Raw genomic sequence first — 14,504 nt, 5'->3', positions numbered from 1 at the left:
AGGGATACAATCAATATTTGTTTTGGACTTTTCCAATAACAGTTTCGACAAATCGCTTTTATTCCTTACTCTACAACGTAACCAAGAGTTAATAGAACAATGAATAATAATTAATAAACATGAAAAATCCTAACATTTTTAAAAATTTCCCCTCAAATATGCGCCGCTAATTTCACAAGGGACTCTCTGGATTGTAGTTAACCTTTTATACACGTCTAGAGTTTCCAACATTTTCATATTTCCTAACAACCAATGAAACAAGGTCCCCTTTCTGACGGCAGAACGGGGAAAACAATCTAGTCAGTATATCGCGGTTGGTTTGAATTTGAAAATCTCTAAGGTACTTTCCTTAACTTTAAACTGTTTATGTCGTGGTTTGAATTTCAAAATATCTAAGGTACTTTCCTTAAATTTAAACTGTTTATGTCGAGCTGTTTTGTCTTCCACATAATTTTAGGCGCATTTTCGAAATAATACTGGCCCATCTAATAATAGTCGTAAAAGATTAAGAGTATCCCTTTACGCACAACATATTTAGTATTTTCAATATCAACTCCTTACTTTACGTTAAAGAATTTGAGGTAAAACTCATCCATTAAATTGAACAATTTGACAACTGACTCTAGAAGTAGAAGCTCCTAAAAGACAGATTTAATATTTCAATATCTCGATCAGTAAATTTTAATGATTCTTATATTACCTGGCATACTACAATGGGAACACTTACGCAGGTTGCAGCCCTGAAAAGAATAAAGAGTTCATATTGTAATAGCTACAGGAATTGTTTATACTTGAAGCTGAAAACTCTATTAAAGAACTAAAAACTCTATTAAATAGCTTAAAACTCTATTAAATAGCTTAAAACTCTATTAAATAACTTCTATTACTTGTATTTGAAGAAGCGATCTTCGCTATTATAAACTTTAGTCAAGTTCATCCTAAAAACATTCTCACAATTCATGGCTATTCATTTGTGAAAAAAAAACTACTCTTTTAAAGAATTATTTCATGAGATGCCTTAATTTCGTGTTTTGTTTGCGTTAAACGCTATTTGATGATAAGTCCCATGGGCGATTGCCAGACATGTTGTACAAATGAGTTTATGATTGACTATTGCGTTCGAACGTATGTCCAGATGTTTGTGTAATGATTGAATGCCTGCAAATATTGGGTTTCTTTCGTTAAATGTTATGCAAACCTCTTTATGATCATTGCAGTTCAGTTTCGAATCGGACGTGTCATGATGCAAGTCGCATTACCCTCCTTACAGCGTCCCTTTGTAATTGATTTAAAACAGGTTCTAAGAGTATCTCTTTCACCCTCTCTCTCACGTATTACGTTTACACTCTATTATTAACCTTGACTCTTCTGTCTGAGTCAAAACTTGTATGCAATTTTTCATATTCTTCTACCGAAACGATTTCTCTCATTTTTAGTGTGCGCGGTTTCAAATGTGATGACAATATTACCATGGGAAGGTTCAGCAGGGCCGTCTTAAGACGTCATGGGGCCCTGGGCTAATTATTTCAGGAACATAAAATTTAAAATATTATTCAGTTGTAAAAGACTCGAGACAGCATAATATATTAATAAGATAATTTTATGTCGTCAAAAATATACAAATTCAAGGAAAATCGTCACCATTAAAACATTTTCTTTCTAGCCTTTTTTTCTGCGAAAGCTTTAATGACATCACTAAAATCAATACGATCTAGGATGTTTGATTCTATACTCATTAGTGATAAACTGTTTAATCTTGATTGCAACATGTTATTCCTGAGCTCGTTCTTTATCAACTTTAATTTAGAAAATGACCTTTCACCTTTACAGTTTGTTACCATCATTGAAAGAAAGATTCTGAGAGAAATTTCTTTGTTTGGAAACGTGGATTCTAATTTATCACTCTTGAGTTTCAAATAAATATCAGATAGTGGGGCCAATTCTCTAACTTTTTAAGCGAGTTATCGCATGTGATAACTATCGTCTAAAGGGTTGATGCCAACCTCGTGAGTTCTATGAGAGCACGCTATCTAAATAGGTGATTAGTCATAGGTGTCATCAAACCTTGAACGAAAATCGGTGTATGTCTCGTGAATTCCGCTCGTGCTAATAAACAAAAAAGTGGGCAAGTTTATTTTTTACCGTCTTTAATATTCACGAGAGTGATAACTTATCGAAAGGGTTTAAACTGGTCGATAAGTTATCCCTTGCTTTATAACCAAAGACGGTAAAAAATAAACGTGCCCAGCTTGTTTTTCATTAGCACGAGCGGAATTCACGAGACATCCACCGATTTTCGTTCAAGGCTTGATGACACACATAAATAATAGCCTATTCAGCTCTCGCGCTCTCATAGAACACACGAGGTTGACATCAACCCTTTAGACGATAGTTATCACTTGCGATAACTCGCTTAAAAAGTTAGAGAATTGCCCCCAGTGATTGTTCAACGTCAGAAGACATGTAATGCTTGAACTGTTGACATTCCGAAATAAGTTCTTCTTTCTTAAGATCATCGCTATAAAATGAACTAAGTTTTTCACAATAATCCAAAATATCTTTATTTTCTAGACGATTTAGTCGTTGTAAGAAAGAAAATTTTTCATTAACATCTGCATAAACTTCACTTCGGGTTTTCAGGCTAGAAATTAATGAATCCACAATTGGCAAATACGTTTCGATTTTGAACTTTTGGCTTCCCTGAAGTTGTGTGTCGGGAGCTGCACCATCGAAGTACGTGATGCGACGACTTTTTTGCTTTATTCTTTTATTGCTATCCGCATAGTCTGTATCGGGTATTTTGTTTCTGGCTTTGCATTCATATTCTTCAAATTTATTTCTTAACTCTTGAATGTACAAAGTAAGTGATTGCAAAATGTTTACAGCCACAGACAAATTTACGTCTTCTTTCTGAAGTACTTTGCTTGTTTTGTCAACATGACTTAGTATGTCATTCCATAGAATGGTTAAAAACACGGTTTCAAGTTTTTTCATTTTATTGCTGAGACCTTGAGCTTCGTGAACAGTGTTCCTGGTTTGATTGATATCTTGAGATAAAGTGTCAAGAGCTGATTGGATTTGAAAATAGATGTTGTTTAGCGCTTTTGTACAATCAGCATGAGCTGACCAACGGGTGTCTGATAGTCGCTTTACAATACTCTGATTTGGACCTATAGCACCAACTAGTACATGCCAACGATAAGTGGACGCAGAAAAAAATGAGTATAGTCGTTGCACGAAGTCGAAATATGCTACTACTTGCAAATTGCTCTCTACAGCCTTTACGCCCACAAAGTTTAAAGAATGACCAGCACAAGGAATATATGTTGCAGTTTTGTTGATTTCTCTGATCCGCGTCTGCAAGCCAGAATACTGTCCGGACATGTTTGATGCATTGTCATAAGATTGTCCTCGACAATCTGACAGAGAAATATCTTTTTCCTTTAAAAAATTTATTACTACTTTAGACAAATATTCTGAACCATGACCATGAATTGGAACAAATTGCAAAAAGCGCTCTACCGGAGAATCTTCTTTAACGTATCTTACAGTAAATGTCAATTGGTCAGTATGAGTCACATCTGGAGTAGAATCTACACTCAAAGAGTAATATTTTGCTCGTTTTAATTCAATAATTATCTGAGATTGAACTTCGTCGCCCATAAGAGTAATAAATTCCTCGCATATGTTTGCCGAAAGGAAACATATGAATAACTTGTATTATTGGAGGTGACTTTCGATGTTGTAAAGAGAATTGTTGACTTGCTTTATTTGCAATAGACGAAAGAGGTTACTTTTGAGCAATGCATGCACGCGAATAAGTGTTGAGAATGTGTCCAAATGTTTCTCTATTGATTGAGCCACGCCTGTAGATATTGTGAATAATTGCCGTCTGACGTGTTTTCTGTGGAATGAAGTTATTTTACTTTGTTATATTGTTGGCCTGTTTTCATGATATTTCGTTCAGTTTCGTGGTCTATTTATCTCTATCCCCTTATTGCGTTCCCTTTTTTTGACATAATACATTCGGTAAAGTTATGTTCACTGCCCCTCCCACGTAAAAATTAAAAATGAATTTGTTTTTATGAGAGTGTGAAGTTTCGATTCAGTTGTTTTGTGTTCTAAGTCGCTCTGTCGATCTCCCTTACTACGATCCCTTTTATTGACTTAATACAAGCGGTAAAGTTATATTCACTGTCCCTCCCACGTGTAAAATAAAAATGAAGTTATTTTACTTTGTTATATTGTTGAAGTTATTTTACTTTGATATATTGTTGAAGGTACTTTACTTTGTTATATTGTTGAAGTTATTTTACTTTGTTATATTCTTGAAGTTATTTTACTTTGTTATATTGTTTAAGTTACTTTACTTTGTTATATTGTTTAAGTTACTTTACTTTGTTATATTGTTGAAGTTATTTTACTTTGTTATATTGTTGAAGTTATTTTACTTTGTTATATTGTTGAAGTTACTTTACTTTGATATATTGTTGAAGTTACTTTACTTTGTTATATTGTTGAAGTTATTTTACTTTGATATATGGTTGGCCTATTTTTATGATAGTTTGTGCAGTTTCGTGTTCAATGTCGCTCTATGCCGCTTACTGCGTTTCCTTTATTGACTTAATATACAAGCGGTAAATATATGTTCACTGCCCCACCCATGCGTAACTTATAATATTCAAATTGATTTCACGTCAAAATGTTATATTGTTGAAGTTATTTTACTTTGTTATATTGTTGAAGTTATTTTACTTTGTTATATTGTTGAAGTTATTTTACTTTGTTATATTGTCGAAGTTACTTTACTTTGATATATTGTTGAAGTTACTTTACTTTGTTATATTGTTGAAGTTATTTTACTTTGTGTTGTAACGTCTCATGGGGAGAGAACGCAAGAGATAACAATAAAACAACTTTAGTTTATTATGCCATCAGACCGAATGCGTCTTTTACATTGTTAAGATAAGGTATATATACATAATTTAAAAAACATGTGAGAAGGTTAAAACATAGGCAACATATTAGTAGATTATTTTTTTCCATTATTGGAGGAGTTCCAACACCTCCCCTTTTAAGTAAAATTGTAGGACTTCTGGCGGGGATCCATAATGATTCGCTCGGGCATCTTCTTTACTCTTCCTGACCGCCGTACTTCCTCATCCTCGGTGTCTGCGTCTGGTATGTTGAACCGTACATGGCGTTCGGGAGCGGGCACTGTGGTCCCAGCAGGAACTCGGTCGGGATCTACTCTTCGGTCTGGGATGGGTAGATCGAATGTGTCCATGAATACCGAGTAGGGATTTCCCTTTGGATCGTTGTTCAGACGGTGGTAAAGTTGATTGGCATGGAACTTCTTATGGGTGGCATCATCCATAAGAACATCATAAACTACGCCTTTGACAGTTTGAATTCTCCCTGGATACCACGTCTTTGACTGGTGTTGCCGAGCATAGACTAGGTCTCCGACTTTGAAGGTGCGTCGTCGAGCCCCATGATGACGGTTGAATTGTCGCTCCATGGTTGGATTGCGCTCTGATGACGAAGAGGCCGGAGGATGTAGAAGGTCTAGCTCGGTACGAAGTGTTCGGCCCAAGAAGAGTTCTGCAGGGCTTTTCTGGTCTATACTGTAGTTAGGGGTTGAGCGATAGGACAGTAGGAAGACGTCTAGCATATACGGGACATCTCCTTCGCCCTTGAGTTTTTCTAATGCCCTCTTGAAGGTGTCCACGAAACGTTCCGCCTGCCCATTGGATTGTGGATGGTAGGGCGGGGAGAAGATATGCTGGATTCCTTTGCGGGAACAGAACGAGGCGAAGTCGTGTGAAGTAAACTGGGTTCCGTTATCGCTCACCAGTACTTCCGGATAACCATAGCGTGCGAAAAGGTTATTCAGGACGGATATGGTGGCGGATGACGTGGTGGTTTTCATGTCGAAAATCTCGGGATACTTGCTATAGGCATCGACGACTATAAGATACTGGTGGTCGTTATGGGGACCGGCGTAGTCGATGTGTATCCTCTGCCAGGCCTTCACGGCTTTCGGCCAGGAATGCAACAGAGTCTTAACTGGTAACTTTGCTGCAGAGCGACATTTGGAACATTTCTTCACGAAGTCTTCAATTTGAGCGTCCAGAAAAGGCCAGGAGGCGTGAGCGCGAGCCAAAGATTTCATCCTACTGGTTCCAGGATGTCCTCGGTGAAGTAGTTTCAGGACTGTTGCTCGTAATGGGTAAGGTATTACTACTCTATTTTGTAGAAGTACGCAACCCTGCTCGATAGTAAGCAGGTCCTTCCTTCTGTGGAATTGTTCGAGGGCGGTTGCCTCTGGTGACGCTCGGAGATTCTTTAATGTCGGCCAACCGTTTTGAATATACCCGACGACCTTCTGTAAGACTGGATCCGCACGAGCAGAGGATTGGATGTCATGGAAGGTGACTGGAAGCTGTCGGACTATGGCCTTCACATCGTCTGTGACTTGGAGACTTGCGAGTACGATGTCGTCGTCCGGAGAGGAATGTGACGAGATAAGTCTGGACAGGGCGTCGGCCTGCCCGAAAGAGGTAGTCTTGCGGTATTCTATCTTGAAGTCATAGGCGATAAGAATGAGTGCCCAGCGTTGGAGACGGTTAGCCGTATGGACCGGTATGCCTTTCTTGCTTCCAAAGATTGCTAACAGCGGTTTATGATCCGTGAGCAGAGTAAAGCGGCGCCCATAGAGCATTTTGTGGAACTTCTTGACCGCGAAGGTAAGCGCGAGACCTTCCTTCTCGATTTGGCTATAGTTCTTTTCCGCAGGGGTCAATGCCCGTGATACATGAGCTACAGCTTGAATTGACCCATCTGGCATGCGATGTTGGAAGACCGCCCCAAGTCCATAATCGGAGGCATCAGCAGCGACAATGATGTCCAGTGTAGGATCATAATGCGTTAAAAGGAGGTCTGATTGAAGCGTCATCTTCAGTTCCTCGAAGGCGCGCTGACATTTAGGTGTCCAAGACCAAGTTCGTTTGGATTCCAATAATTCGTCCAGTGGTTGTCTCATGAAACGCATATTATTAACGAAGACCTGGTAATAGTTTACCATTCCCAAAAATGACCGTAACGTTGATAGGTCAACTGGTGCTGGCATGTGGACAATAGCTTTGATTTTCTCAGGATCGGGTCGTCGACCAGCGCTATCAATAATGAATCCCAGATATTTTATTTGTGTCATGAATAGCTTACATTTCTCGAGGCGAAGGCGGAATCCATAGTCTTTAATGCGGGAGAGTACTTCTTTGAGGTGTCGCTGATGATCTTCGAAGTTTCGGCTGACAATGATTATATCATCGAGGTAAGCGGTTGCGAATTCAAGTCCAGCAAGCATTTGATCCATTATTGTTTGGAAAATCCCCGGAGCGGATTTCACTCCAAACGGAAGTCTCTGATATTGGAAGTTTCCCAGATGAGTGGAAATGGTACATAGTGGTTTAGAATCGTCGTCCAGTTCCACTTGTAAGTATGCTTCAGATAGATCCAATTGGGAGAAAAGTTTTCCCCCGTTGAGCGTCGCAAATATGTCTTCCGGCAGCGGTAATGGGTGTTGATTGAGTTCTATGGTCTCATTCAAGCCGGTGGAAAAATCTGCGCAAAGACGGGTAGTGCCGTTAGGTTTCCTTACGCTTACGATTGGTGCTGCCCAATCAGTGTGCTCGACGGCTTTCAGGACATTTGACTCTTCCAGGCGTTTGATCTCCATTTCGATAGTTTTGCGAGCAGCGAACGGAACTGGCCTGGCTCTACGGTATACTGGAGTGCTTCCGGGTTTGAGAGTAAGGCGAGCTTTGGCTTTGGTACACAGCCCCAAACCGTCCTCAAAGACATCCGGGAACTCATCCTTCAGCGTCGCAATGCAGTCTGCTTCTCTTAATCTTTGAGGCGTTCCAGGTGAGGCGGTACAGAGATTGATGGCTTGAGTACCGAGTCGGGAGCATTGTCGTAAGCTATCCAGCAGACCGAAGAAATCCAGGGTTTCCACTCCCAGTAGGTTTAGGGATCCGTCTTTTGCCAAGTAGAAGTCGTGTTGAATTTCAGCTGGTCCCAGTTTAAATTTTGCCGTTGCTTTCCCAAGGAATGTAGTGCTTGATCCATCGAATAGCACTCCTTGCTCGCTGCAGGGGGTTAACTTCGGCTTACCAATTCGTTCGTAAGTCGCCTCATTGATAATGTTGCCTTCCGCTCCACTGTCCAAGTAGAAAACTACGGGAACGTCGTTAACCAAGAATTCCCCCGTTATGAGTTTCGAAGGTCGCATGGAATTCAGACTGACTGTATTTATCTGGCTTCTGTCAGGTTTCCGGTGTCCGGATACTCGTTTCTGATTTTCGCATTGACTAGCGACGTGACCTGTTCGCGAGCATTTATGGCATTCGGTCTTAGCGTGCGTGCATTCCCTGACCCAGTGCATCTCTCCGCATCGAAAACATGCGTATGGCGGCGGTTTCGAAGATCTTTGAGAGGACTTGGCTCTCCGCTTCTCGGGAGATCTGGAAGGATGCCGTACAGAAGTCTTCCGACGACGGAAACTGTTGATCGGCGTGGCCTTTGCTTGGAAAACCGTCTGTTCAGTCTTCGTAGCGACGATGGTCAGGACTTCGTCAATGACATTCTTGAGTTCAATGTTGGCCTCGGTATTTAATCGCTGCAGGATTCTGGTTCGGATGGTTTCGTCTTCTGGTCGTGAGAGTCCACATAGGGAAACCAGAATTCCGAATTGATCTTCGGTCAAATCGGAGAAGTTGAAACGCTTCAGAAGTAGTTTAACGCGATTGAAATACGGGCCGTAATCTTCATCCAAGTGACGCTGGATCCGCATTAGGTTGAATCGTTCTATGAAGAGTGTCTGTTTCTTCCCGAAAAGTTTCTTGAGGTTCTCTACTGTCGTGGCATACGGGTAGTCGGTTGGCTCTTTGGGCATACAGGACCGATAATACTCGCTGAAGGCTTCGTTCGACAGTTTCGAGACCAGATACTTGACTTTGGCAACGTCGGGCAGATTTGGGACACTAATATCCACGAGGTAGTCAAATCTCTTGAGCCATTGTTCCAATTTGTCGCCGTCGTGTTCATCAGGCTCGAAGATTGGAATGTCGAGGCAAGCTATCGTGGGTGTGGGTGCTGGAGTCGCGGTTGACGGACCGGAGGATCCTGTTGTCTGGAGTAGAAGGTCGATGATCCTTTGGTTCTGCTGCTGAGACGCTAGTTGCTGCTGCATAAACGCGTTCAATACGTCTCCCAGAGAGGACAAGGAGGAGGCTTCGGAGGATCCGCTTTCATGTTTCGGCATGTTTCCGGAATCGGTATCGCGACTTTACCCGAAGTCCGTAACGCGACTATACTCGAAGACCGTAAAGTGTCACCCCACTTCTGACACCACTGTTGTAACGTCTCATGGGGAGAGAACGCAAGAGATAACAATAAAACAACTTTAGTTTATTATGCCATCAGACCGAATGCGTCTTTTACATTGTTAAGATAAGGTATATATACATAATTTAAAAAACATGTGAGAAGGTTAAAACATAGGCAACATATTAGTAGATTATTTTTTTCCATTATTGGAGGAGTTCCAACACTTTGATATATGGTTGGCCTATTTTTATGATAGTTTGTGCAGTTTCGTGTTCAATGTCGCTCTATGCCGCTTACTGCGTTTCCTTTATTGACTTAATATACAAGCGGTAAATATATGTTCACTGCCCCACCCATGCGTAACTTATAATATTCAAATTGATTTCACGTCAAAATGTTTTCTTAAACATGATTAATTTCCCAATCCATAATTTATTGATCGTAATATTAATTGAAGAACATAAAAATAATATGTACATTACTTACCTAAAATAATCCATTAATTTTATATAATTTTCAACAGTTGCGTTTCTAATCGTGGAACTCACATTTACTTGTATTGACACAAATCGAAAGACATTCAAATTTGACATCGAGCCTTATACTAGCCTAGGCAAAGTTTAAAATTTGGGGTTCGAGACTCGAAACTTCTCGAGCAGTTGAGCAGGCCTACTTTAAATCAATAATGAAAGCATTTCTTTTGTCGACCCAAGGAGTACTATATCGGGCCCACACCACACCCCATCCCTTAAGGAGACCTAACTTAGCCTTTGAAAGCGCCTAGCTACTTTCCGAGACAACTGTTATTGGTCAAAGCGAAACTTGGTCTTCGATTCGCCAAAAATCCGTTTGCGCTAAAATTTTCTTTTGGAGCGCTAGATCCCTTTAGAATCCCGGTTCCCAACATTCTTCCTAGTGTTTTTCTATTTTAATGGAACACACATCTTGACTTAAATGTTCCCGATAAAATAGAAATTAATAATTCCCGGGAAGGCAAAGAGTCTATCTTATCCCGCAAACATCGAACTAACGTATTGAGTGGTTAGGTAAAATGAGCCGTAAATCCATGTATTTTGTAAAATATTAAGCAACATTTATAGTTAATATAAAAGAAATATTTTTAATTCAAAGAAATTTTCCTTTATAAAGTGATTATTATTATTTATTATTATTTATTATTATTTTTAAGTCATATGAATTATGTAACACTGCAAGGAAGTTTGAACATAGAATGAGTTCCCAAAATAATTTCCTAAGGTAATATAGTGCCTATGAAAACGACATTAGGAAATATTTTATTTTTAAACGCGGCCGGCGATAAAAACTTAATCAGTTAGTTAAGCAAGTAATTGTGTTTAGCTATATTCTCCATTTTCTTTATAATTTTTCGTAACTTGTGTCTGTGTATGCTTTTGTTCCTGGAAAAATCCAAAGTCGGAGCCTAATTTCGGAAACAGAAAATCGACTAAAGAATTATAACAGTAAAGAAACAATTGGCAAATTATAGTGCTTTTGAACATCAACATATAATAACAAAAAATAATTTGTTAAATTATAATTTTGAAATTTTGATTTAACTAGTACATTAACGTCGTGATTAAATAGCTGGTAAACCTGGTTTAAACCTTTGTAAATAATTCATCCAAAACCCTCCCGTGTGTCAGCCACGAAACTCTCCCGTGAACGCCCAGAAAGCTGAGCTAATTTTATCCCTTTGATGGTTGGAAAAACCTAAAGCTTGGTCGCTTTTTTGCAATTATCGTAAAGGTAGAACGTGGGAATTCATGACATGTGTTAAGTATCGCATGTGTACTTCTGGACGTTATAATGATTGGGCAAAATAATAGAGGCATGTTTTTATTTTTACAATTTAGACTTTAGTACAATTTATTCTCCAAGAACTTGAATAATTTAATAGCATATTACATTTGAAAATGCAAATAATGTTTGTATCTATCGTTACCAAGAAATTAAAATTCAGTTTGTGTCATTTTCCAAGTTTCAAGCGGTAACTACAACGTAATTTTGCCGTACGAGTCAAAAACGTTTATTAAGTTCTTTGATTAAAAGAAAACCATAACAATATCATTGAAAGTTTTAATTAAAGCAATCCAATTAATTTAGTCTTATTTCGAATGCTAATAAGTTCACGATAGAGTGAAAATGTTTGACATCATAAGTGCACTACTAACGTCTATAAGTTAGGGTGGATTATAAGTAATGTAACACGTGTATTACAATTTGATGTTCAAAATATATGTTTTGCTATGTCGCAAAATTCGATTTCGTATGATTCATTGCTAGATTTTGCTTTAAGCAAAGAGGTTGAAGATTATTTCGGTGGTGACAGCGGCTACTGTTCCTGATAATAGTATGAAAAGAAAGTAGAAAGGAACCGTGACGCTACTCAGGTTCAAATCAGCCGTGCTTTTTGACTGTTTCTTCCACTTGACTTGTTCAATTAAATGATGCCTTTAAAAATCCAGATAATTCAATGCTTGCGTTTCAAACATCGGTTCCACGCTGTAATGAAAACATTCGTCTAGCCCCTTAATCAGATTAATATAAAACCAGTATCGACCTCAATTGGAGGTTTTCTTGTAATTCCGGACTGCTTCTTAGCCAAGAGTTGTTGAAGACGAAGTGTAAATACTCGAAGCTAATTTCGTGCTCCGAAAAGTAGAATCCTTCATTGTCCGAAATGAACTTTTTACTCTCGGGATCTAGTTTGAGGAATTCTCCCGCTATCCAAGTCAGATAGATGTCCTCTAGGATGATAGCATTTTTCCCAAAAAGAATAGGCAGATATCCATCACGAGTCAGGTAATCCGAAACACTAGTGACCATTTTCTCCTGATCGAGTGCGTAGAGCCATTTCTTAACATCTCGGTCCTGGGCAGCCTGAAGATACGAACCCAGTTAAGTCAGAAAAATAGAGGAACTTATCATTTAACGCCTATTCCCCAAATATTTCAGATTGTCGAAAGCTCCGCCATTTTTCACAATTATAATTGGAATTTCCGATTTGATCAAGTCCGAGAGGGTGTCGATGCGATTGTAGCTTTCCGTCGTGAACTCCGTCCGTAAGAAACAACCCAAGAAAAACAGAATGAAAGTCACTCCGATCAGCCAGGACGCAGAGAGCAACCGACATGTTATGTGTGGCAAAACAGAGGGAATCGCTGTAGGGAACATAATTATGTCTGATTATTTAAATTTAAGCGAGCGCTTAATCGCTTACGTTCAGCGCAGAAGATCGACGCGTTTTCCCAGGCATTTTCTAGGGTTTCTCGTGCCATTTTCTTGAAAACATTCTTGGTGGGCATCGATTTGTATTTTTTGGTTAAGATGGAGTGAACGACGAGCAAAAGTGACAGAAGAACCCAAGTGAACACAATAAAAGTCAACACCTAATTGAATCGAGAATTGAAATTAATGAATTGCGTGGTGAATGAAATGTTTATGGTGCGAAAAATACTGGAGTTTCCATATTTAAGAAAGACAAGGAAGTTGACAAGACTCTCTTCGGGGCGCCGGTCACGATAATCGTCCTGGAAGTATCGAACACCGGAGACGGACTGAAATATTCATGTCGGCCACCGAATAATGCACGTGGCATGGGAAACAGAATAATAGGAGCATTCTAACAAATATTAAGGATTATGAGAAACTATTTTATCAGTAGAGCTAAATTTTGGTCTCATTTCTCTTTCACGCACTATGAAAACATCTGCCGCAGTAATTTACTTGGAAAAGTCGTCAAAGTTCAATTTATTCCCTTCGTAAATTACCCTAAACACGATTGAGAAAATTATATTAAAGTAAGATATAAACATGATATTATTGAATAAATTTGGTTTTATCTGGAAATATAAGATTGCCATTCGAAAACGGATTTACTTAATCGAGTATTTAAAAGAAAACCAAAACTCATCAATTAAGGATTAGAAATTTCGAATAATTGCCGGTTTTTAACGTTCAAATTAAACGAGTCGAAACCGGAGAATAATATTAAAATTCTCGAATTTTCGTAAACTCGACCCACAACCATGAAGTTGCAAGTTAAAGCACAAGCCTATCCGTTTGATCCATCCCAATTACTCGAATCTTATTTCAAGGAATACAAAAAATACTTCATGTTAAGGGATCTTTTCAATTAATCCGCCATGGCATTGTATCGTAATACTTGGTTCTCCATCACCCACGACTCCTGATAAGAAATATTTAAAGTTTAATTGCCAAAAAGAAAATAACACTCAGTGTCACACCACCGAACGTTTCAAAATTCACCTCCAGTGTCGTCACGTTTACAAGAGTCTCTTGGGTATACCTATAATTTAGATAAAATTTCAAATGAGCAATTACATTAATGATTTTAAAATGCAATTTGTACGTGTATTTAAAATATGGATTATTTCCCATAACTTTCAGTTCGTTCAGTGCCATTATTGGAGTTACCGGGAAATCCTAGCTTCCACTAACAGAAACCTTTAAAGGCTGTAAAGAGTAATAATAATAATAATAATAATCTAAGCTTTGTCTTCGAAGGGATTTCCACACTAAGCCTGTGGCTTATTTACAGGTGGGTCCCTTTACAATGCATAGAGGGTTGGTGGCTAGCCCTTATGCCACAGCTAACCTACAGCGCCCTATACTAACTATTACCGTTAACCTCAGCAAGTTTTGATGTAAAGGAAAAACCGGGTTCGACCGCGGAGGAAAACTCCTTTAACAAGCGGGGAGAGAACTTGTAAACTCTACGCAGAAGGATTTGTTCCCAGATTTTCACCCGGTGCCACAGTCCGGGATCGAACCCGGGATCCTCTTGCTGCGAGGCGAAAGCGCTAACCGCTTTACCACCCCACCTTTACTCGAGTCGCTGATAGATTTCTCGTTTTTCATAAGTAAAAGCATATGTTTATTAGATTGCTCTATTTCGGAATGTTAGAGACTTACTGAGAGCTAGTTCGAGAACGACGCGATAATTGACTACACCTAGTTTTGCAGTTCATCTTCTTATTTAGTCTGTACTAAGCCTTGACTGCGTCTCACCATGCGTCGCTTTACGAGAATCTATGACCCACTTCATAACAAGCTCTCAATAACCAGTG

At 39.0% G+C, this 14,504-nt stretch overlaps 1 protein-coding gene across 1 annotated transcript; it reads right to left on the bottom strand.

The window, feature by feature from the left end:
- Window positions 1-2,421: 2,421 nt before the first annotated feature.
- On the bottom strand, window positions 2,422-3,663 carry LOC149672363 (protein ZBED8L-like). The gene has a single exon (XM_089840164.1). It carries the CDS (start codon window positions 3,661-3,663, stop codon window positions 2,422-2,424), a length of 1,242 nt encoding a protein of 413 aa, XP_089696290.1.
- Between the last annotated feature and the right edge of the window lie 10,841 nt (window positions 3,664-14,504).

The sequence above is a fragment of the Phalangium opilio genome, unplaced genomic scaffold, assembly GCF_054372755.1.
Source record: "Phalangium opilio isolate 3A_F unplaced genomic scaffold, DU_Popi_V2 ptg000053l_1, whole genome shotgun sequence".
Taxonomy (NCBI): Eukaryota; Metazoa; Arthropoda; class Arachnida; order Opiliones; family Phalangiidae; genus Phalangium; species Phalangium opilio.
The sequence above is the reverse complement of the archived record's forward strand: the minus strand, read 5'-3'. Positions and strand labels throughout refer to the sequence as shown.

What these genes read in the sequence shown, in the direction of transcription:
- LOC149672363 (XM_089840164.1), bottom strand. Translation starts at nt 3,663, where the DNA reads ATGGGCGACGAAGTTCAATCTCAGATAATTATTGAATTAAAACGAGCA.